The 26,327-nt window shown below is 44.7% G+C and overlaps 1 protein-coding gene across 1 annotated transcript in view; it reads right to left on the bottom strand.

Annotated features, from left to right (window-relative positions):
* The window catches only part of LOC126560096 (uncharacterized), a 428,080-nt gene that overhangs the window by 361,469 nt on the left and 40,284 nt on the right, over positions 1-26,327 (bottom strand). Inside the window, exons 4-11 of the mRNA XM_050216258.1 lie at positions 23,975-24,194; positions 23,722-23,861; positions 23,517-23,641; positions 22,424-22,832; positions 22,221-22,348; positions 21,931-22,146; positions 21,675-21,825; positions 21,522-21,597 (exon numbers count right to left, since the gene is read on the bottom strand). Coding sequence (XP_050072215.1) covers positions 21,522-21,597; positions 21,675-21,825; positions 21,931-22,146; positions 22,221-22,348; positions 22,424-22,832; positions 23,517-23,641; positions 23,722-23,861; positions 23,975-24,194 — 1,465 coding nt within the window. The remainder of the gene's footprint in view (positions 1-21,521; positions 21,598-21,674; positions 21,826-21,930; positions 22,147-22,220; positions 22,349-22,423; positions 22,833-23,516; positions 23,642-23,721; positions 23,862-23,974; positions 24,195-26,327) is intronic.

Raw genomic sequence — 26,327 nt, 5'->3', positions numbered from 1 at the left:
TACGTAGACTTTTAAGGTCAAACTATAAGCATTCGATTTTACTCCTTGTAGTCACTTATTTGAGGTGCTTTATAAAACTTTTTTTCATTTCATGCGCACATTGAAAAATGCTGATTCGTTTACTCAAACATTCGGAACTAACCATAAAAGATTTTAGACTAAGAAAGGACTAATTCAAAAATTAATCACTGGAACACTAGAAAACTAAAGCTAGAGAACTAAAAATAAGTAAATGCAAATTTGCATTTTTTTCGTTTCAAAAATTTTCGACAACAAAATCTCTTGTTGATGGAAAAATTAAAATTTCCAGATACTTAGAAATATATACCCTATTGAGAAATATATACTAATATATTTTACCTATTGACAAAATCGCCTTAATGACCACTACTAAGGGATTTTTAATTACAAATTTGCCTTGGCAGTGCCTTAGTTGACAGCTTTTGTAAAAAGAGCATACAATAATAGGTATTGAATACTGATATTCTGGCATTCCGACCATCAAAGTTCTTTTTCGTAGAAATGAATTAAAATTTTCCCATTTCAAAAATACCAAGTTTTAATTTCAGCTTGTAAGAGTGCCCACTTACAGCACAGAGAGTGCATTGTTTATGGAGCATTTTTTCGTTTTCTTCTAGCGTTCGACGGTGCAATATATACCATTCTCATCGTCGAACACGGCACACGGTATCAAGAACTCAATTTCCGAGCTTTGCATACGAAGAAGAGCAAAATCAACATGGCTGCTGGCTACCATCGTTTCTGCGCCGCTCGTGTATCGCGAGAAGGATGCACAGCACTGCAACGCTCGGTTGGCAACACTGCTGCCATGGGGATTTTTTGCATTTCCATTCCACCTCTCAAGAACACGTCAATGGGGGGGGGGGTGGGAAAAAAAGCGTTACATGGAAGTGGTGGTGCCAGGTCCATTTTTTTCTTCTGCGCTTGACTTGAATTTTCCGTACTGAACCGTACTGAATAATTTAGCTGCACGGATTTACATGAGAGATTCGCTTTTCCATTGCTTTTGTGTTGCCTTTGATTACTCAACTGGTGTATATTATCCGTTTCACATACATCGTGCTTTTTTTTTTTTTGCTTCCGTTATTTCACACTCCAAACGCGTCGTGGCACACGTTTCGGGCCGGTTCGCACACACACACACACACACACACACAAATTCTCCTTCTTGGCGCTCGCTCTTTTTCTTTCGCGCACACAGTAATAGAAACGTTGCCGAGAACCGTGGATCATCCACCCTCCCATATCTCACAAACAGTGGCATTGAGAGAGCCTGTTATTTTACCGCCTTGCGTGCCACTATTTGTTTACAGCAGTTGTGCACACATTTAAATAACCGCCCTTCCCCGTTTTCGGAACCATACCAGCGCGCACACATACACAAAAGACACACACACACACACGCAAACAAAGATCGCACCCCGTTTGGAGGGGTTAGGGAACGCACTACATTGAAAACTTGGCACAACGCAGGCGCATTCATTTTACGGTAGAAATTCTTAGTTTTCAAAATTCGCCAAAGATGCGTTAGAAAACAACATAAAACGCGAGCTTTTTTTTAATTAATTGTTTTGTAAACTTTTCAATTTGTTTATATCACAAAAATACTTGCTTTCATATGCTTAATAAAAAATTTAAATATTACAACACATTTTCTGGCTGCATCTTCATTACACGAAGCTTAACAATGGTTCTTCCTGACATAAGATGCAACACATATCCTTCACATTCCGCAACAGCACACCAGGGCGCGTGTGACAAAGAAAGGACGAAAAATGCATCAGGTTTATGCATCACTATTTCCAAACTGCATTGTACGCGCAGGTGTGCATTTATCGTTGCAACACGGAGGGGGGGGTGGGGGGTTCGATGCAAGCTGCATCCGCGGTATCCTTTTCTCTCGCTTTTCTCTGGCGAATATGCCTGACACGCGAAACACAAAGGAGCAGCCCGCACATACACACACACATATACATATACATGTATAGAGAATTTCCTTTCGCACACAAACACCTTTCAATGCTCCGCTTTCTTTACGGTGTATATGTGTGATTGTATTTCCAGCTGCACACACTTTACACATCTTTTTCTCTCTCTCTCTCTCTCTCTTTCCTTCTCACACACAAATACCCAACACATGCGTCTCAGTGTTATCCTTCCCACCCCGGGAGTGGGATTCGAACCTTCTCTTCATCTCATCGCGTTCGACCGGTCCTCTCGAACAAGGAGGCAACAAGCGTGCACAGCGCACACAACAGGCTACTGAACACAGCACAGGGAACACGCGTATCGTTGCTGTTGCGACAGCTGCTACTGAGAAACTGTCGGCCAACTTGAGGCACCGGACGCCTTGAAGTTCCATTTTCCCCGCAAACCGAGCAAGAACGCCGCCACGAAGCGGCTACCCGCCGAGAGAGAGAGAGAGTGCGAGTGAGTGAGAGTGAGCGAGGACTTGGAAGACTTTTGCGTTCGTATGCGTATGCGACACAGGCATAGGGGGCGGTGGGTTTTCCCGACATTCGGGAACGCGTATCATACAGAGCACACGTTTCCTTGGCTTGATCGGTGTGTTTGTGGTTAGGAGAGATCGCCGGAGAGAGTTGCACACACCAGCAGCAACAGCAGCAGCAGTATCGTCGACCATATGTGCCGCCTTTTATATACCACCCAACGTTTGCTAGACGGAGAAGCCCGCACGAGGGACCGAGAAAGGCACAGCAAAAGAAGCAGACGAAAGACCACTTGGAAGAGGTTGTGTGCGAGATTGGATATGTTGGGTGGTGATGCTGGCTGACGACGACCATGTGGCGCGCAGCAGACGGGCGCGAGACGGGGTTGCTGCATGTGCCGGGTTTGTCGGATGCAAGCCGACAACCATATGCTACACATCTACGTCCGTCCTTCCATGTACAAGGCCACACATTCATCGAAAAGGAAGAGCACGGCGCGCTTTTTATTCGCGAAAGACTTTACCGGTGTGTGTGTGTGATGAATGAGTGGGAAGAACCAGTACACACATTGATAATCGATGCGTCTTTTAATGGATGGAGCAGCAAAAGGATACCGTTTGCTCCCGGATGCAGCCGACGACGGTGACGCAGGTTGAACCCACAACACTCACCAATACAACGGACGGTTAACACTCCTGCCAGCCAGTGATATCCGAAAGTCGAAGTGCACACATAACACACATGTGCATCATGTTTTCGTCCGAATTGCTTGGGGTAAAGTAGTGAAGAAGTGGTGAAGAACTTTGCGGAGCAATATTGGACGTGAGTGTTGCTATAGTGAATGGATGCTGTGAGCGCCATCTGGTGGAACACGGTGGAAGCGAAAATGGACGAAGTTCGCGATGCATTGTCGTGTTTTCTTTGGGGGAAATTCCCGCGGCAGGAGCCTGCAACGCTGACTTGAACAACAGTGAAGGAGCACGTCAAGCAAGAAGCAATCAGTTTTCGAATGATTCTTTTGTTTTTTAGGATTTTTCCTGCTCTTTTAAGTAGGAAGTAAGCTTAATGCTATACTACTTGAAACCATCTTCAACTTGGCCAAAGTTGAGGATTTTTTAAGTTAAATAGAGCATCCCATCTGATAAGACAACTGTAGCAGATGAAAAGACAAAATGTCAGTTTGTTTTAGAGTTCAAAGATCGATTGTCCTGTAAACAATTCTAAACTACTCTAAAACAAATGTTGTCAGTACACACCGCAACTGACCGCTACACTCTCTGCTGAAGTACTTGATGATGGTGCCACGTTTCTAAACGACAGCACAAACTATGACAGCATGTTCGACACTTCACACCAGAACTCGTTAGCGTTGTCAATGTGGTGCGGAGAAGCTACATAAACCCCTCTGTTGCGCTCATAGACAGCTAGGTTAGTAGAGTGACAGCTCTACTTGAGACTGGCACAGAAGGCACATAAACAGCAAGGACTCTAAAAGAACAAGGACCGTTTTTTTTTTTTTTTTTGACCGGTTGCAATGCTAAAGCTACAGAACACAGAACTGCAGCAGGCCAGAGACTGTTACCGTTACACGTCTCTAAAGTAAAGTTGAAAAAGCTTCCGGATTTTTTCCTAGTCAAGTCATGATGCACAGCAGAAATGATAGATGAAAGGAAACAATTTAATAAACTCTCGCTCTCCTTCTTGCTTCACAGATCGTTCCATCAAGCACGGTGTACCAGGAGGCGGCGAAAAGTTGTACTCGAGTACAAGTGGATATCAGGTAAAAATTCCATTCATTCTGCACTGCACTGAGCACTGTAGAACAGGTTACACTACTACTTCATGGAGTGTAGAGATCATGCTGCACACGTACATAGCCCGCATGCCCGCCATCGTACCATCTGGTACGGAGAATCAAGAATCTAATAGAAAGCGTACGAAGCCGCACCAAAAACTGCCTCTCCATTTCCGGTGAAAATGCTACGCTTCCGGGTTGTTGTGGCTATGCACACTATGCAGCGCGAGCGGTTCCATTAACCGGCACCGATTTCTGATAGGAGACTACTATACCCCCCCCCCCCCCTCCCCCCACAATATCTCGGAGTTGCGGAATTTTCCTTTCCGAAGCTGCGTTCGCTTGTTAGCGAAAAAGTCGTCACAATGGGAAGCTCTGCATCATGGAAACCGAACCGTGAAAGTACGGACAAGCAAAGAACGTCAATTGTTGTGCTGTGTACCCTGTTGGATTCAAAATACAGAGTGGAAAATGAAAAACCAACTGCTGTATGCGCTGTATACATCCCTATCCACTCCTTCACTTCATCAGCATTTCAATCGATGTCCCGGGCGAACTCGGGCACACAAAAAAATCGCATCCCTCTGTTGCAAGAAATGCACATCATGCAACAGAGCATGTCGGAGGCCACACCTGTGTGGCAGAATGGCACGTCGTTCTGTGCAGAAAAGGAAGCTATCCGATGAAAAACGTCACATGATCAAACACACACGTATGTACACCTTGATGTCGAACAAGTCGATTCGCAAAAATGGTTGCCAACGATCCTAAACCACAGAGAACCGCATCGTTGGCAACGGTGCTTGCACCCCGGACTCGTTTTTCACTCATGCGGTGGGATACACCGCAGACAGGAGTGAGTTCACAGCGAAGTAGTAAAGGTTAACTAACCTAACTTGTTCGCATTTTGGAGGATCGTTCCGCGTTACCCTGGCGACGTCGCAATAAGGACAAACGAGCAGGAATAAGCTCGTGTGCATAGTTACACAACGGCAAAGAGTTGCCCAATGGGTTCATGCAGGACGATACCCAAAAAAAACTGCCGACAACGGTCAGTGGCTGTCGATGTTCTTTGCTACTGACTAACAGATTTGTGCAATTATCCAAGTTTAACGGACTTTTTAATTCCTCTTTTTCAAGTCATCAAGTCATCCACAAATTAGAGGACACCAATATGAGGATAGCTCTAAAACTTTATAAAAGCTTTGAAACAATAAAATATTATCAAGGATAAAACACAACAGGTAACAATAACATTCGTCTGCAATCAACAAGACACACGAAATACATCCAACGGTTGACCAACGTCTGGCAACACTGTGTAACCCCATCAACGTCATCGCACGACAAAACGGTGCGCACCGGAGAGGTCAAGCGACTCCACTCCAGGCACACTTCACCAGACCAGAGCAAGAAAAAGGATATGTCCCCATGGCTGACGGCACCTGATGGGGATGGACGGGCAAGGGCAAATCGACTTACAAATGTTGGCACCATGTTCACGGCGTATTTATTCTACTTTTCACCACCGCCGTGTCGCTTACCGTTGGTGCTAAACTTGCTTACTCTTATCCCTTTTCTCCAGCATCATCATCCGTTTGCTGGGTGATGCCAACGCACCATCATTGCCACAAAAGGTGTTCTGCAGAGTGAGAAGGCACAAGGAGCTACACTGCCAACTTGCAAGAGGATTGCAGCAAGAGGACGGTACACAATCGGGCCAGAGTCCGTATATAAAAGTGAGAAGGAGAGACGACTTTCCGAATGTTCGTTGCGCATTTGTTGCAGCAGAGAGCTCTCCCGAGAGCTTTTCCAAAGTTCCGATGCAATGCTGCTGCTACTGGTGGCTGGTGGTTGGGGGTATCGTTTGAAATATGTACTACCAAAACACCACTGTTCGATGAGTCGTTTCTGGTGCGGTCCTTCAGAGTCGGACCCACAGAAAATGGCCAGCTTAACGGTGTATTAGTGGAAGCTTTGTATGTATACGCCCGGAGGCGTAGCGTATCGGAGTGGAGTTCCTTATTGTGTGCTGATGGTTTGTGCACGAGCTTGTGGACATTATGGTAGCCCAGAGTCGACGCCATTGTGGCTACCCGATGCAACACATTTGGGCAATCATTCCTCCCGTCCTTAGTTCCCTCTATCGCAAGACTCCAAATATCAACTCAAAAAAACAACTTCAATTTTCCAAACAATCCTCACCTGACACGAAGCTGTGAGTTTCGGAACACTTAACAGAAAAAGAGATACTTATTCTTCTCACCCCAAAAAGTAGTAGTGGAAGTGTACTCACTATGTACTCGCTCCGTGTGCACAAATGCGCTGTGTTGCATTTGTTGGAACATCAACTCGGCATTTGACGTCGGACTGCCAAAAACGTGGTGTGTGGTTTTTTCGTCGGAAACACAAACATGACACAGAGACGCGGCAATCTTTTTATCCCAACCCTCATGACCCTAACCGCTTCCCACCCACCCACACACGTCCGACATTCTCCAGCATTTCAATTACGTTTTTCCTTCCGGTTTGCCGTCTTTTGCCACAGCAGCAGCTATGATGATTCGTGCTCTGCTGCGGAAATGATTTGAAAACGATCCCGGCCTGCGGTTGACTTTTATGGGCCTTCCGCCTCCCAACCTTCTTCCCCACAATGTGACCCCTAATACCGGTGGGGTGGCCCCGCTTTTCCATCGCTTTCGGTACAACATCACACGAACCAATAATTTTCCTTCCGATGCTAGAATCGCTCCCGCACACACACACACTTACCGAGCACAGTAGTGCGGGGGGGGGGGGGGGGATGGAAGTTCGATCTCCGGAAGGGTCAGCCCCCTGGGTGGGTTGGGGGTGATACCGACAAGCGGTCCTTCACAAGCGGAAAAAGGATAATATACGAACCGTGTCGTGTCGTGTGTGCGTGTTTCGTTCCGTGTTCGTCGTTCAAAAAAGCAACCACACTTCCCGAGAGGACGACAGACGTTGGTGGCCCTCATATATGTGTGTGTGTGTGTGTGTGTGTGTGTGTGTGTGTGTCTGTGTGTTTGTGAACGAGAACAAGTTTGGAAAAGTGTACTTTTATCTCGCTTTTCCCTTTTTTTTTGCTCTTCTGCTAGCCATCTCTCTTTCTCTGCCCCGTTTGAAGGGGTACATAACACGCAAAGGAAAATGAACAGACCCCGATGGTGACTCGTCTACACCGTAGAGCACAACACGCTAGTGCTACGCCAGCAGCACCAGAATGGAGAAGTTTTCCAGCGTTTCCTAGTAGAGAGCAAAATAAATAAAACCAAACACGAATGTTCGCCTGTGCAGCTGAAAGAGAACACACGAGCGTGTTACGTGCGGCGACGATGTTGCGGTACGTTGATTGAGTTGAAAGGTGTCAAGTACCTCGGCGGAAAAACCCCCCCTCCCCCGTCTCCCACCCGGTGGAAAAACACACATTTTTCTTCGGGTACTTTCCAGCTTCGGGTCGGTAAATCGAAGCAACAAACATCCGTTTTGCCTGCAAACGAACCGAAACGAACCCGAAAAACTAACCCCCCTCTGGCAGAAGGTGGCCGCCCAACACTCTAGCGGGATGGGAAACGGAAGTGACGATTGGGTAAAACGGAAGCGAATCGTGAAAATGGTGGCAACACAAATTCTCGGATGGAAGATTTATTTAATGGTCTTTTAAGTTAGTGACACACAAAAGGACACCGATACCCAAGGTTGTGTCTTGGGTAAGCGACGAAAAGCAGCCACACACACACACACACAGTTGTTGCACACACCAAAGCAACTGGATTGGGGTGGTGGTTACGTTGGCACTTTTGCACCACACATCCAATACGGTGTCGCCGGAACCATTCCCACAGCGACGAAAAACTAATCTACCACAATGCCAACCAAGTGTGCAATAAGTGACAAAGCGACAAGTTGTTGACCGTATATCGTGCACTTTGGTCACACACTGAGCCACACACACACACGCCAAATATCTTCCAACGGTGTGTGGTGTGTTTTAAGTTTTGCCATCATAGTGCAAATTATGTTGCCTTTTCGCTTTTTGCACCCCAAAAACCACTAACTGGACGCTGGTGTGTGAGTTGGTGACACTCAATTCACTGCTCCCCCCTATGGTGCCCCCGCAGCAGAAGTTTCCCATTTACATGGGCGCTCTCTCCCTTCATTAGCAGTGTCAACGGGAAAACACGACGGTATCCATGTCTATTTTTTGGAGGTGGAAAAACGACCAGCAAAAGGAAGCAAACCGTGCTGTAGCATAATTCTTTCCCGATGCTCGATGCAAACACTGCTTACTGAACACACTGCGGGGGTGCGGGGGTAGTCCTTCTTCCGATGGTAGAAATAAATTGTTTGAGAAGCAATTAGTGTTGCCTTTCGAGAAGTGCGCGTATTAGAGTTTACAGTGTGCTTCACAAATTTGATACATTTTTATACTTAAATATATTTTTTGTAAGATTTTTCTATTAAAAAAAACCTACTACAAATAATTGTATCTATACGGCACTGGACCGTCATATTCAATTGTAAATAAATAAATAAATAAATAATTGTACCCACTGTAGGAATTTGTACTGTTTGATGTACACACCACGTTGTTTCCAACAAGTATCAACACCAAAGCTAACAAGCTTCTCACCTTTCCTGTGGTCATTTCCCTCAACCAACGACTACATCACCAGAACTTCGCAATATGATCCGACCCCAATCCACCTCCCGGGGATTGGCACAAATTTGAACTCTAACGACCCTCTTTTTTTGTGGGGAGGATTATAACACGACCGGTGTGTTTGCCATTTTGAACCCTCTATTTATGCGCCCGAAAGTGGCCCCACCATTTAACCCGATCGTTCTCCGATGACAGTGATTTTTCACGCTTCCACCAACCTATTGGCATCATGAATTCATTCAAGAGCTGCCGCCTTCCCATCCCAATTTTCTCCGTGGTGAAAATGATTTCGCAGCAATAATAATCACATTCTGGCTGAAAGTGCACAACTACCCCCTCCCCAAATTGAGTGGATGGGAAGGGAAGGTGGGGGGGGTTCTCAGTGACACAGACACCATAAAAGCACGGACTAATTGGAATATTCACCCCCAAAAATGGTACGATTATTTTATGACCACAGTGCCCACTCATTACTGTTCTGTTGTGTCATTGAAACGAGATACGATGGAGCCTGCTGCTGGTGTGAGTGGGTCACGTTGGTGAGGGGATAGGTTCGTTCGTTGTAGAAATCTGTTGCTGCATTGTTTACTGAATATGTTTATTGATCTGGCTTTTTTTTCTTCTCCGTTTTCGTTTCATGCCATTGCAATTGCGATGGGAGAGGTGCAATTAAATAGTTGGTAGAAATTATACACACATTTACATATGCATTGATTTGGTTGCAAGTGGATGAACAATGCTTGAATGCATCGGTGAATGGTGTGACAGTTTTGGAATGACACTTGGTTTCATTTTTGACATCGACATGTGACATTTTTCACAACTAAATGTTCCTTTTGATATACTTTTAGCAGGAATGATTTGGAGAACATTAACGTTTCCATACAATATTTCTGATTTTGGGAGACTATGATGACTTAAGCCTGAAAGTCTGAAAGATTATAGCCAACTACTGTCACTGTCAGAACTGTCAGACAGTCGACCAGTCCTAAGCAGTATGAATCGCACGAAGACCAATCACCGTTTTAATCACGAAACGTCAAAATACTTTTAAAAAAACTGGCTTAGGATGGTCTACAGTACGGGGACATGTCAAAGAATACGTTTTCACTATGCTATGCTCAAAAAAACGAAATAGTCCAATAAATTATTGCCAAGCTGTTTCGGGTCATTAGAGACCATTAGGCTTTCATGAATTAGAACCCAATTGTGCGTTGTGTGATCAAATTGTCAACGATTCGCGCATTACATTCAATAAGCAGTTCAAAACTCAATTCTCCACACAATATTGCGTGGCCAATGTTGTATCTAACAAATTACGGGTATTATCTTTTAATGGACCGCCGCCATTTTCATTTTCTCTATCCACCCACTCCCCAGTCTTTGCGTGAAATGTAAACCGAAGGAATTAACATTGCGCCACCGTAACCTTACCAGTACCTCAGGTACAACGATGCTCTTGGGAACAATTTTTCCACCACCTCCTGTTCTCAGGAAGGGTCGTTACTCCAGCAGAACAAGGAAAACTTTATCCTCTAGCGCCTCTCTCGAGCGCAAAGGAGCTCGACGTAATGGTCACAGAACACTACACTGTAATCTAGATGTAAACAGTATCCTGTGTGGAAGAAATGGGAAGCGACAAATGCGAACCCCCCGAACTGCCCCGGAATGGACGCACGTACACCGTTCTGTCTTTCTCTCTAAACAGTTGACCAAGTAACAACTTTGCTGAACAATGTTTCAATTTAGTCAACAGCTCCATATTATACACTGTCACACTTTTCCTGCGGATATTCGAGCGGGTAGACAGCATACTCCATATACCGACAGCGAATGCACAATGCCAATAAGTGGACAAATGAAGTTTGTTCTTACAACCAGTTCCGCGTATCGTTGGAAAGTTTTTCCTGCTTAACAAATGGAAAATGCTCAGTAGAGAGTGTGGCTAAGGTGCAATGGAAAAAAAGGATACTCGTAAAGTGAATAAAAGAAGGTCGGAATAGTATGTTGCAGTGCTAGAAATAGTAACGACCGCAGTTAGATACTAAAAGAAGTTGAATGTTATGCGAATAAAAACGCCTTATTATTACGGGACTCGAAGGGAAGCAAGTTAATGTTCTCTGACATTCTTCCCGCGCCTATCGATATGTGTTTAAGACACGATGAGAAATATCGATTTATGTATAACAAAGATAGCGAGCGAGAAACCGTCTTATACCCACCCGAGATTCGAACCTCATGCATACAGAACGCCAATCCAAACGGCTAGCAATGTGCCAAGCTAGCTCTAGAACAAGGAGAGGTTATCACAGCAATACATTTACGCATCTCTTGTGTTCAATGCGACTATAACAGCGAAAATTGATCATTTTCGCTAACAGGAATTCCTTGCTCCTTCCGTGTATATGAAGAGGCCAAGTCTTCACACACAGACGAACTCCGAATTAAAAGCTCTGCGCTTTCCAACTTTTGTTGCTATTTTCCACTTATCGATTCTCTTCTCGTCCACGTACGTTCCCATCGAAGTATGGAGACATACTTCGCTTTATTGAACTTATGGCCTAAAGCACCTCTGTGCATCTCTGATACCCTCAAGTACCCATTCTCCCATTTTCCTCCCCTCTTCCTTTGACAAGCAGCATGTCTGTGTGTACCTAATTGAATCGACGACGATTGTTTCCACCCTTTCTTATGCGTGTGTGACGTGTTCCGGTCACACATTGCTACTTAGTAATGCGTTCCGAGTTCGGTCTCTCTCCCTTGTTGGTCTTTGGGCTTATCACCTTAAGCCCCCGCTTCAAATACGCCAGGCGCAAATCACTTCCCTCACTGTTTTCGGCCTGACAGTACTCGTGCAGAAATGGCTCATTGGCAAGATTGAGGTTACGGTTACGAAACACCAAGCCAGCGCACACACCCGGATCTCGGTGAACGGCTACAAACACTTGGCAGAATGTCCATCGTTGTTCTGTGCCGGTCAATGTTTGCCGAAGGATAAACCAGCACACGAAACATGAACGATAACGACATCGTCTGCTCGTTGCGGTGCAGAAGAAACGACCAGCCCCCTTCCGGACAACCATTGTGTTACGAGCGGTATCGTACCGAAAAGAGCTCCATAGTGAAGGTCCTCCACGTACGGACAGAGAACATCGAACGATGCAGCAGGTTAGCAGCACCGGAGCAATGCATATAAATGGATCGAACCGTCGGCGATGCGAGACGTGGAAAAAAATCGGTCCGAAGGGGGACGAGACAGTGAAGGAGGTGGTATTGTGTCGTTGTCGATAGTATCTTTGGTCGCTGATCCTGGTCAACACTTGGCCAGGGGACACACGCTTATCGCACGTTTAGCCTTTCACTTGATTGGAACACGTCCTCCGGTTGCTGCTTCGGTTCGTTCTGGTCGTACTCTCTGTCTCTTCCATCCACTTCCACGAGGCCCAGTGTGGTCAAATTGAGTTAAATGTTTCAGTTCATAAGCCAGTCGCATTATGTCGGATCAAATCAAGCGCAAATGACTCCCTCTCGCCACACTCGGGGAAACTCTAACTTCAATGGTTTGGGATGGATGGATCAATATCGATTTTGGGTGATCATACGCTTCTTAGAGCGTAAGAGCTTTCATGTGGAAGGGTTTTACAGGATTGTTAGAAAGGATTCATATCGATTTTCGACCGATAAGCGTAACCGTACAATACACACACGTTATCCTTAATGTGAAGCACCGATTGTGGAAAATGGTTTTGTTGACAAACCCTTGATTGAGATAATTTTGGTTACTATTTCAGTACAAATTTTACCACTAAAGTTTGTTTTTTTTTCCCTGCTACAGCAAATTAGAATGACGCATGAATCATTTTTCACGCATTTTTGAAAATTCACATTAACTACACATCCATCATCGTGTCTGAAGCCATAGTCTGAAGCTAATTGTATTAAGCCGTGCTAACACGGAAAATCCGGAACGACAAAATACAAAAATTAAATTAAAACACACAAACATTTCATATATGAATCACTAACAGCCTCACTGTCATACCGGTTTTGAAAAATATTTCCATTGATGGATGATCAGAATCTTTCAATTTTAACTGGCTTACCGAACGTCAGTAGCTGTGAAAAACGTGAATAATCGTCGCAACAAGAAAAGCTAAAACTGCAACGTATTTTGTCCGTGTTCTATTTCGGGGCCACACTTGAGGACGATCGATACGCACACAGCCATCGACAGCAGAACAAACTTTCCATTTGCATTGAGAAGAACCATCGGCTCTGACGGTCGAGTACTTCACTTGATGCTCCGATCGGGACTATTTTTTGCTGTTGCTCTAGTTCCTTGCTGCTTCCAACAACAGACAGCTCTCGCGTTACGAATAGAAGCGAGTAGAGGGATAGATTTTGTTCCATTTTTTCTTGTTTCGGAATGTTGGGTATCAAATGGGTTTTAGCTTTGAAAACGTCGTTCCAGAGCCTCGACCGGTGCGACAACGACGTCATCAGCAACGTACACACACCCACACGATTAATTTTGCGTTCCAGGGTTTAAAAATAGTACAGATTTGGTGGTACCGAGCGCCAAAACCATGACAACCAAATTGCGCCCAGTGCACACCAATCGGAAGGAATCAAAATGTAAGCATTCGGGCGTCCGGGAAATGGTACGGTGTGGCATCCATCGGTCAACGATAGGCACAAATGCATCAGTACCGAAATGTTCTCAAAATTCTGTGAAGCGTTGAAAATACATCCGAAGTAGCTACACACAGGTATAGGCCCAACATAATGCATATTTCAAAATGTCAAAAAATGTTCTTACATATGGTAAACTCAAAAATTACAATATAACGTTTTGTAACCGACATAATGCGATATTTTTCACGTCCGACTTGAAACTAATCCACACGAGACAAGCCAAAAATATGCGAGATTACCACCTCAGCATCCAAAAGTCCTGTACAGCCAAATCTGTTTTGATGCCTTTTTGACCAACAGACAGCGGCAGCTCATGGGCTAACGATATTCGACTGTGTGTGTCTATGAACCCGCTTATGCGATGTCCACCATCTCGTGATCATCTCTGTGTATCACCAACGCCGTGCTTTTGAATTCCTGGTAAATCCTTTGTCGGATTGGGCTTTGTAGAGCTTTACGCACTGATATAGGATTTCAAAATGGTGAAATCATTACTTTTTTCGCTGAATCTGATGGAATGGTGTTAGGACGAACCTGTGATAACGCGTAATAAATATTAGTTTTGCGTGCTTGTCCTTTGATGTGTTATGTGTGGATAAACTTCATCAAACACTGATTTATTGTAGGAAAAGGTCCTTAATAGACGGAATAACTCTTGACTTAACGTCCTACTAAGTTAGGCCGTCCATTTAATGGCTCACCAGACTTGCTGATGCGGATAGACTTGCGTAGTTGTATAGTCAGTCCTCGCTACGGGGTAACGGTCCGGATGGGATTTGAATCCCATCCTTTCGATTGAAGACAGGAAATAAAAAGCCTCCTTTTTGTCCACTACATGAGTGCATAGCTCCACAAGAACTGAGTGATTTACAAGCTCCATTCTATTGTTCAAAACCTAGTAAAATGACTTTCTGTCATGGCTTTCGGATACTGTCGACAACTTCAACTAACAGTACAACCAAACCTGTTTTACACAAGTGCATGACAAACCAACCATCAGCCCGTGCTCTGCTTCGTGTTCTCGTTCAAAGCTCCGTTGATGAAGTAAATAAAGCTATCGTGATGAATCGTGAATCGACACCACAACCGAACGACTTCTGCATGGATACATGTCCTTGTCTAATGCCGAATTGGTAAACGAACTGGAACTACAGCCGTGGTAGGACGACAGCTAGCCGTACGGACTATTTCTATTAATACAGAAAGATTTATCTATTTTTCATGGCAACTATGGTAACACTTTGTGCACCGTGACTCTGGCGGTGTCGGTCGATTGAGACCGCTCTTGTTTGTATGCAACGCTCACAGAGGAACCATGAAGCTTCACATGCACATGTGTCGAGGGTACAGGCTCTGGTACATGGAAACGTACAGCTGCAAGCAATTGAAATCTAATTAAATCGCTTGATTTGATTATCTATTGTTACGATTATGATGATATGTCATGCTTGATGCCGAGAGGTGCTACAGAAAAGGCATCCAACCGATCCGATTTGCAGATATTTATACTTTCTATAGGTTTGGTTTCTTTCACTGCTCACTTCTTTGTACGATGCAAATTGCAATTGATTTGATATCATTCACTGCTGCATAATTCAGCATTGAATAGTTATTGAAATTAAATGCACTACAGACGTTATTCGCAGATCCCTTTTGGAAAGTGGATTGAAGGGGCATGCCGAGTCAGTAACAAGCATTTCTTGTAATTGAACAGAATTCTCATCAACGGATGAAACTATTGTGCACAAATTGAGTTGAGTAGAGCTATAAAAAATAAATTTGTACAAAGGTTTTACTCTAGGGATGAAACCGTTTCGTCCCAACAATAAAAAAAACCTCATTTGAACACCCGCACAATTTCCGGAAATGAGCAAGTGCCAACATTTTTGGAGTTTCTCAAAACATTGCCACATTCTATGCTCACTTCCCACACCCTCTCCACACAAACACACTGCGGTTTGCAATCCTCGTCCACACGCCAGCAGACTTTCTATTCTCACTCCGAAAGGAATGCTGAGCAAATGCCCATTCCCCTCCCTTTTCTTGTGCATATTTGCCAACCTACGCGATCCTGCCACCCAGAAGTCCAGCGGTCGGTGAAGAATTCCGGCTTGGTTTCAAAGCTTTTCACACCTTTCGTTAACCTGTGCTAGCAACCGAAGGGTTTGCCGTTTGCAGCAGAAACCTTGCGCTTTTGCCAACATCCCAAAGCGGGCGAAGATGAGATGGTCGTTTACACATTCTTAGCGAAAATGAGATTGTTGTTTGTCGGAGGGGATCTTCTAACACGCTCGTACCCGCACTCCCTCTGTTACGGTGGCAAATGGTTTAAAACCTTTTTCCCCCATGGAAAAGTGTGGACGATTACCTAACGAATGGAAAAATGGAATTCCTTCCGTGTTTGCTCACTCCAACGGGTTGTTCCCCGGGACGACCTCGGGTGGAAAGATAATCATCGGCAATTAAATAGCGTTGTGTCGTGAAAGAGATTCTTGGATAAAGAAGCTATCCGAGAGAGATTTGCTAGGACAAATCTTCGTACTGATGAACTACAAGAAAATTTACACGCGGCTGTCAGGATCGGTTTACAGGATTGTGGTTTTGTTATGATTTCTGTGAAATGATGAGGCTGTAAATAATTTATAATTAACAGTTCAAATACTAGAACAAAACAGATATATAAAAGGAGAATATTTCGGGCACATTGCATGGTCTAAATAAGTTATCCCATTTTGTGATATCCCAGGATCAATTCTGCAAATATAAACCCCTCATAATGATGCTGATATTTAATCGCCCTACATATTCTTTTGATCATCATTTACCTGTTCTAGCGACTAATAATCCCTACCGACGCTGATAAACCGCACACAGCTCTGCTCCACGATAACCAGGCATAACCAAGATGACCTCCGTCATTGCCATCACCATGAACGTGTGTGTGTGGTATTGGGCCTGTCTGTCCTCGATGAAAACGATCCCATCAACAGCCAGTTTTGGGTTCGCGTGTCTACCTAGAGAGGAACATCACCGCAGCCTAGATTCAAGCGCTTAATACCCTAACACACTACGCTGCCTCATCGTGCACTAAAGTGATTACTGCCGCGTGAACGGTAATCAAAGCCAATAAAATACACCAAAGCGCAGATAATCACTACCAGCGTGAAGCGAACGCTAGCCATGGCTAACAGAGAACGCCGCGACGGGGAAAATTGATCCAAAAAAACAGGGCAAATCACTGACAAGGCACAAAGAAGCACCCGGAATCATAGTCCCGGTGGTGTGCGCTTCGTATGCCGAGCAAGAACACTTGATTCGACCAGGGTAATATGCGCCGGGTTTATCGGTAAGTCCTCACATCCTGCATCTACAATACGAAACGATTTTCGCAGCCCCAGGAATGATTTTTGGATGAACACATTTATGTGTTAGTATTTCGAGGAAGTATGCAGAAGGGACAGAGGGTTCGACATAACTCATCAAGCGCGTGTGTGTATGTGTTTGTGTTGGTTTACGTGATGAGCGTCGTGTGTACCGAAACACTAATAAGGATACTGCTTGCTAAGGTTTGATTTCATTAGCCTTCGTGTGGGCCATTTTGGGGTACAAAAATCAATGTTAATTTTATTTCAATGGCGCCGGGTTGCAGTGCGACGATTGGCTCAAACAAACGGCAAGCCAAAATTGATTTCATTTCGCACAATTTATTCGCTACTCTACAACACAGGAAACCATGTGAAGGTGGTCAAACATAAAAAAATAATACACAAAAAAATTGAGTCATAAAATAAATTCTTCCATGAAAATCGTAGGCAACTCACCTCAACCAAAACCACATGTGTCAATCCCTACATTGCTTTCATTTTTATCACCATTTCCATGCTTCTATTTCTACTCGTCCACGCAGAAGTATATATTCTTCCCACTAAATATTCTCGACTACATTCCGGAGGTTCCCTTAAGTTACCAACCAGACATTCACAAACACCAGGCATTTCAAACTTTTACCCTCCCTTACAACACAGCAGCAGCTGCCCAATTTCCCAGTTTGCTCGCTAGATGAAAAGTTTGCTACTTAAAAGAAAAATCCCTTTTTACACCCAAACGTCCTGCGGTTCAGAAAGCAACACACACGCACAATCCCTACAACACAGCAAGGGGTCGAGAGCACATGAAAGAACGTTGCTGCTGTATGTAGACAGAAGATGAAGTGAAAATAAATGTACGCCTAATAACCGACCGTCGTCCCGTGTTGCGGTGGTAATATCTTCCTACAACAGTAACAACACCGACCGACTTTTCACGCCCATACTAGCCGTTGGCACGCCCGCCCTGGCTTGGAGAGATGGATTGGGTGGTAAGTGACTCAACGAACACCGGAGCGAGAAGATTGAGATCGAGCAAAGAGACACTGCAAATACAACCACCATCCTCTGCCTAAATGGTCACCTCAGCATACATATATTCCGCACTGTTGGTTCCACTTTTCTGCCTCCAATTCTTTACCAAAGTTCCAGACACACACACAAACACACGAGTGCGCGTAACAAATTATTCACTAAACATTCGCAAACCTCCCCCCCCCCCCCCCCTTACACAGAAAACATTACCTTTTTAACACATTTACCACCCCGGAGAGCCCTACTGGCAGTGAGCCAAAGTTTTCCAACAATCTCGCGCCCTCCCGGCTATATGCCGCCCCCTCTTGGTATGAAATTTCGAGAAGGACGATTTTGGTGAAATATTTATCCACACCAGCTTTTCTCTCCGCATGTCACACACGTGATGGTGGTGGTGGTCGTTTCGAAAGTGATGCCCGGTAATGCTGCCAAAAGACTACATTTTATGGCAGTGTGCGCTTCTTCGCTCAACTTTCTCGTGTTTGCAAGAAGATTTGTGAGACAGCGTTCCTCCCATCCACCCACCGAGCATACATTTGCGACACGACGAGCGTGGTTGGGTATTCCTAGCATAGGTGACGGTTTGTACAGTGTGTTTTGCTGAGCTTTATACGGACGATAGAAGACACCGAAGAGAAATGTCTTTTTCTGCTACTCAATCTACCAGCTGTAATATGTCTGGTATCCATCTAATCCTTTTTGATAGCAATTCTCTGCAGAGTGTTTCGGTGGGAGGGTTTTAGGAAATAGTTCCTCATAATCCGATAAGATGATTGCTGTGATGATTGCATAATACCCCAAAGGACACTGTTTGGTGGGCCTTCTCGTTCCCCTCGATATTTATTTGCTTCCATCTATACACGCTGCTTTACAATGCGTACAAGACTTATTGACGGTCAATTTTGTTGTCATTTGAAATAACAATTTGATTACAACTTCCCAACAACACTATTAAAACTAATGCATAATAAAAACGAATCGATGCAATATCATTATGCACGGCCGCATTTTATCTTCGCACCCACGCCGGAAATTTCAATTCCCATTTGTCGAATCAACACCCTCTCATATTTCAATGTAAACGCTTTTGAGGTGTGGCGCCGCGTTCCCATGAATTATAAACTTCACCCGCGCACCAACAAAACACAGTCTGTGCGCAATCTGCACAAATTAGTTCATGTTTTCCCTGCCAGTCGTCAACAGTACACACCATCGGTAATCGATCTTTCTTCTTTCTGGCGAGCCAACCAGAATAAAAGAAGTAGAAAAAAAACACGGGGAAAGAAAGGGGAAGCAACGAAGGAACAACCACATCCTGCTGCTCTCCCGTTTGAAGGATTGTGCCATAAGGTTGAAAATCCGAAAAGTTATACGGGCTTTTTTTTTGTATTCGCCAAGCCAACAAAAACCGTTGTACGCTTTCTTTATTTATTTTCCATTTCATTTTTTCGCTTTGTCGCTGTTTCATTTCTACTTGCATTTTCCCCAGTTACGTGTCTGTGTGTAAGGATTCTGACCACGGGAAGCTATGTATTTATGCTTTGTTTGTTTAGCTCAAAGAAACCATCAAACGGATACGGATGACGATACGACTACTTCTCGCGTCCCCGGGCACAAAACCCATCACACAAGCTTCCTCATCTGCCATCTCCCAGAGAGTTCATAGCAATCGTATCCCGATACCCGAGCGCGCAATGTATACCCGAACTCGCGACACCTCGGTCTACTCCTAACAAACACACATACCGAATAAAAAACCGGGAGAAAATGCGCTAAAGCGCCCTCGTTTATCCGATTTCGTGTTGTGGTTTTTCTTACCAATTTATGGTAATTTGTACACTCTTTTCGGAGTAATTTGCGCAGACTCTTGTCTTTTCCCCTAAACTACACCGCACGAGATGCGAGGGACGGGAGAGACGAGGGGGGGGGGGGAAATTGATAGAGATGACGACACATACAAACTTACACACGTACAGAAGGTGGCACGTGTGCACACACCGTTCGGTACCACTGTGGGAACAAGAGAACACGGGAAGACAGACTTACCCGTCAAACGTAGAGCTCCCGTCACACCAAGAGCAGGGAGAGCGAGAGCGAGTACAAGGAATGAAGACTTTGCGAAAGGATACAGGAACTGGAGAGCAACGGTGTAATAACCCGTCGTGTGGACACATGCGCATTTCAAAGGTGCGAGTACTATATTCGAGAAAAAGGATACGGAGGTTCGGTCGGCTGACAGGCAGAGCGGATATCATCCATCGAGTGCAGTGCAAACGCGATGCGAACAAAAACAAACAATGCTCTAAACCACCGTTCGTTCGGTGCTTGCAGGCAGGCAGCCTAACGGATGCCACTAACGCGCACGCTTGCACTTCGGTGCGGTCCTTCGTACGTTCCACCGAACGTCTGGCGGGAGAGCCACATTGGAAAGGAACTTCAGAGTGGCAGGCGGGCAAAAACGGGGATGAGTAGTTGCTTCGAGCTATGTATTGAGCCTGACTCATTCTAACAAGGATTGGTAGAGATGCGCTTGTTCGACAAAACAGACGTTCTAGTTGACGGAAAACTGCAAACAACATCAACTTAACCGGAGAAGTTTCCTGTGTGCAGCAGCGCACCGTCAGGATGATACAGGTGGCGCCATCGTGTGAGAACGAAGGCTTGACACGCTCGGCAAGTTTATTACGGACACGATCCACTTGGCGTAAATCGGTTCCAAGACGGACTAAAAGTGTGTTGTATACAAATTAGTATGCAATTGTCAGGGGAAGCTTTGGACTTGAGAAAGTTTGGCACAAGAAGATTATCGAAATTCGTCTTTGAAAATTATAGTGACTGAGAAGACTCTTTTTTAATTTCTTCCCATGACCTAGAGGGTCGTTAGGTCAACAGGAACATCAGTTAACTATATTTAGTATTTGCAGGTTGGTGTTGGCCTCCCATGACATTGACATCTGACGGACATCTACAGCGGTGTGCGCGGTGTAAGCCCGACTGAAACGCGAAGCCAATAGGATTGAATTGAGGAGCAATACGACGACAACAAAATACATGCTTGCCGGAGCATCTGCCTCTAACCGTGATAGAGCCCAGATCGGAAGCAGAGTATCAACTGAAACTTCAAAAAACACCCAACGCAGCAAAATCGTGCATATTACAGGCTTCATAAACTGCTGCTATCCAGAAGACTCCTGTCATTAAATAGTAGATCGTCCAAAGATTCTACTTCAATGTGTTCAACCCTGAACAGCTCAAGAAGAAGAAGTATTGACTTCCCATGCCTTTCTACTGGCGTAATTAACGCGATGTTAATTACTCATTGCCGAATGAGACACATAATTAAAATCCTGCGTAGACTTACTGAGTTCTGCATTATTGACTATTTTACCCACTTAAAAGAATCCCAAAATGTGTTTTGTGCAACGGGGACAAACGAATGTTTTAGAAATTGAAAGAATTCAACCAAAATGTGTACTCACCATCCCGCTGCTTGTCGTTTGTAACTTTCGGCGAACAATTTTTCTTGTTCGGTGCCGAACGTAATCCTCCTTGAGACTGTAAAACAAACATAAAGCAACGCACACGTTAGACTTACAAGGCTCCCCAACCACATTACAAACTATTTATCTTACATTCTTAATCGCCTTATCGGACCGTTCCCCGCTCGGTAGACGCGCCACCGACACTTCCGGGCTGTCCTCTGGTGGCGGAGGTTGAGCAACCCAATTGTATTCACGCTTTTCAATTGCCACTCCGAATCGATCGTACTCGGCCGATTGTTGCCTGTTTTGTTTGGAAGATAAGATAGATGTGCATTACGCATCAAAACGTCTCGCATTTGTTTCGCATTGTTGTACCATCCTCAGTTGTGCCAATTTTGTAGCTTACCGTAAACTTTCGTAACAGTCGAGACACACTACTGCGTAATCACCATTCTCCAGCAGTATGCCATCACACTTTCGATTAGCTACGAACGGGTACTCCCGTATCGGGAGCGCTCGGACCCGTTTCCGGTACGTCGTTATGCCGCAAAGATGGCAACAGTAATCGTGAAAGTTGTACTCACGCTCACTCGGTGGAGGAATATTACTTTGCGCTTCGTATCTGCGGTTGAGAGAGAAAAGTACGTTAGAACATCGATCGATCTATGACTGGATCTATAACCGGGTAACACTTACTTTCGCCATTGGTTTAGTAGCGAATGATAACAGAATGTACAGACCAGCGCGGAACTGTCACCGCGCAACTGCTCGGCATTGTGCGGTGATTTGTGTGATAACAGGAACGGAAAGTAAGGCCGAGATCCCTAAAAATGCGTAAAAAAAGAGTAATGAAGACAATGTAATGAATCCATATCGAAATTAAATGACGCGCATCTTACCTCCTTGTTGGCATACAGCAACCGGGCGAAGCTCAGCTCCGAGTGCAACCCACAGATGAAGCAGTACACGGAGGTACTCGGAACGGTAGAAGCCGGCGTGGACGGTGGCGTACCACCGACGCTAGACTGTGGCCGCACAAGGCTACCACCGCCCGGTGATATCGAGGCCGAATTTGGCGTTGGCGAAGGAATTATGTACTTCCGGTGCTCGAGCGGTACGCGCTGCGCATCCATCGTTTCCCACTGGATCGTTAGTTTGTCGACGCAGTTTTTGCACGCCAGCACACGGCTCTGATCGTTGCTGCCCTTCAGACAGGGAAAGTGCATCGCGTGCGAGTTCATGTGCTCGGCACTGGTGGACAGATATTCCATCGATGTGGCGGGGAACGTATTCTTACAAATGGTACATCTAAAAGTGAGATCAAAAAGATTCATTACATGTAGTATTACATTTGATTCACGCGAAGTTTGATGGACTAGTTCTGCGGCAATTCTTACTAGACTAGCTAATACCACATAGTTGGATAATCAGTCCTCATTACTGAGGAACGGTAAAGTACGTTGTATCTTCTTCTTCATCTTCTTGCCTTTAATAGCTAGCAGGTCAACCCTAATGGTCAACGATTCGCTTGTTAGTCAGTCCTCTCGAACCCGAAAAAAATATTTTCTTTGAATCAAAATTTAACTATCAAAATTTATCTCATATACATGCTTTAGACATAGATGGCAAGATCAAACGAATAATGCTGCTCTACATTCTCGAGAAATCTTTTTTTCTGCTGCTACATGCTTGGCTTGACCTCCTTGAAATTATGCCCGTAGCTGGATAATCAGTTTGATGTACCAGGAGACGGTCCGGATAGTAATCTGGGCGCCCCTGCAATCAGACCACTCCAAAAGAATCTTTAGACTATCCCCTATTTCCACATAACCGTACACTAATCTAGCACAGAGATTTTTTTCTCAATCTAACTAACTAGAGTTTGTTCAATCCTCAACTAACTTACTTCTCCTCAACTATTCCTAATGCCTCTCTCACACGATTATCAGTCCTCTTCTTTCGATTCATTTTGCTTATCGCCTCAACACTTACTGATGACCGTGGCCGTTTTCCACTGGCCCTTGAAGGTGAGGTGGTGTATTTGGTCTTGAATCTCTTCGACTGCCCTTCTGGTCCCGCAGCGGTCCCCCAGACAGAGCGGAGGCAAATTCATAAGGCTAAAAGAGAAAAACAAAACAAACCACACACATTAGTAGGAACAATCCGTCGCCTAGGAGCATCATACAGCCAAACTTACCTTATATCGTACAACCTCATTTATCACACTAGACGTCATTTTCGTCGGAGACGGATAACGTTCGTCCACATTGCTAACATTGCCACCCTCCGCACGGTGGGCGTTTTTCTTATTGCACGTGGAACATATTTGCACCATCCCTGGGTGGAAGAAGGAGAAAATACAGATGTAAACAGAACACCTCTGATCAGACAAAACCAGCCTTCATTTTCGGTGATTGCCGGTGGGTGGGCCAACAAAAAAAAAGCCTTACCTTGTGGACTTATTGGACTAGCATTGGTCGGTGCTTTCAGGGATTTGATGAACGGAAAGTACGGTTCCCGTTCCGCATTCGGGCAGCAGTACACTAAGCGTAGTTGCGAGGACGGCGTATCGGCACCGCAGGTGTAGCACACGAACGTGGCCGACCGTTCCTGAGTGTTTTGGCGTTTTCGGATCTGGTACTTCCGCTGAGCCTCGGGTATTGAACGAACCTGGGAACGAAATAGGGTAAGGAGAATGTAGAAAAAATATTAAAATCATTATACAAATATTTTTTGCAGTATAATTTTCAAAAGCAATAGCATCCTGACTAGATTGAAGAGCACGGCGATGACGCACCATTCCATAATTAAAACACTTCTGTAACGCGATTTAATCAATATTGTGATACCATAGTGGTATCAGTGACCTGGTTCGTGTCTAGCGGGCTTCACTCTAGCTCTCTCCTACCCAAAGTGCAAATCGTGTCCTTCTGTAAACGCAACACGAGTGCGTCACAATCGAATGTTTATTCCGAATCGAGGAGGAATCGAAATATTCCAAAAGATGTAAGCGCATGTATGGAATTTCCTGTCTCATATCGTCGGTCGGCGATAATTCAAGATAATGTAACTTGATTTACAGTTTGATTACAACCAATCAAGCAAATAAATCCTCACAATGCTATCGTGACCGTTATTTTTGACGAGAGGACGAACGACCGCAACCAATAAGGTAGTAACCAAAAATCCAAACAAAATGTCTGCTGTCAGATAGATTCAATTATGTATCCGGTATCACGTTGTCTTAGCCATGAAAAAACTGATAAGTGGTAAAATGATTCATTTTTTGTTGAGCTCTTTTCGGCTGGGAATGGTGTGCTGGGAAAGTGGTACAGCGGGGGCGCACGAAGTTCTCCAACTAAACTATAGGTGTGCCATGGTTCACCAGCTATCGACTACGTTACAAAACCACACGCATCATGGAACAATTCGTAATCGAAGCGAAACACAGTTCCTCTACGCACACACAACTCGCTGGTCTGTTTCCTGTAACTTATCATGGATTATAAAATAAAATAAAAAAAAAACTGTTATAAATTAATTATATTGCTTTCGCTATTCGTCATGATAACGGTGGCTTCGTGTAGGCCAGAGCTGAGGGGGGTGGGACACCAGCCCGCACATACCACCCTCGCTGCACACCTGTTACACCACACGATGCAATCTTTTTCGTTGCTTTATTATTTCGTACAGCGAACCGGTATGCTTCGGCGCGATAAATGCGGAAATTCCATACAGCAGTTTGGCACATTGTATCATAAATTTCAACATTGTACCACCAAACGCAACTATTACCATCGTCGAGGGAAAGAATCTTTGATTTAACGGACTGGAAAAGCTCTTAGACACGCGGCCCAATAATCACATTGACTGACGGTTGTTGATGGAACTAGCGGCAAGGGAGATTGCTTCTTTGTCACAAAAAAATTGAATCAAAAATCCGCTTAAGTTGTCGCTTGACACCTCACACATTAACACTTTGAAAACACACAATCACCAGAGTAAACAAAACAAAAGTGTCAAGAACTAGAAATCAATCATTCACAAAAATGGGAAATCTGTTTTCTATCTCATCAAACACACTCATTGTATCATATAATTAGCAAATGGAAACAAATTGCGACACGAGTACGATTCGTTTCTTTAAGTACAAAGCCTGTTGCCACCTTTCCGCCTTATCCATCCCACTTACCCTCTTCTTCTGTACCCCCAAAAGCTTGATAAACAAAGCATTTCTTTGCGATGGAAAAGCACTACTTCACCCCATTCAAATATCGTTGCATTTAGCCCAAGATAAGATTTGATGTGGTCCCCCTTGTCCCCAGTGTGTCATCATCGCCCGACTCGTAATGTGGCCGTACACAACCATCCGTACACAACGTAACGTATAGAGAAATCTAACCGTTCTTCTTTACGCCCGACGTTGATCCGACGAACAAACCTCTTTTTATCAGTTCAAACCCAACCAGCAACTGGCGAACCACGAAAACCGGCGGCGGAACATGAAATATGTTTAGTCATTGTTTGATCACCAACCCTCCTTCATACAACACCCACTCCGGCCACAAACGTTGGCCAGATTTGAAAAAGTGTGTTTGCTGTCGTTGTTGGATTTTGCCAATTTAAACCGGCTCACCCGAAATGAAAAAAATCCCTTCCCACAGCCAGCCAAGCCAAGTCAAGTTGTTGGCGGTTAGGGTTGTGTTGCGCGTGACGGAAGAGGAGCGAGAGGCAAAACAAAAAACAAAACACGAGTTGATTAAGAAGAGTGGCAAGAAGTATCGCACTAAGTCGTCGTTGATA

This window comes from Anopheles maculipalpis, chromosome 2RL (assembly GCF_943734695.1).
Source record: "Anopheles maculipalpis chromosome 2RL, idAnoMacuDA_375_x, whole genome shotgun sequence".
In the NCBI taxonomy this organism is placed as follows: Eukaryota; Metazoa; Arthropoda; class Insecta; order Diptera; family Culicidae; genus Anopheles; species Anopheles maculipalpis.
The sequence above is the reverse complement of the archived record's forward strand: the minus strand, read 5'-3'. Positions and strand labels throughout refer to the sequence as shown.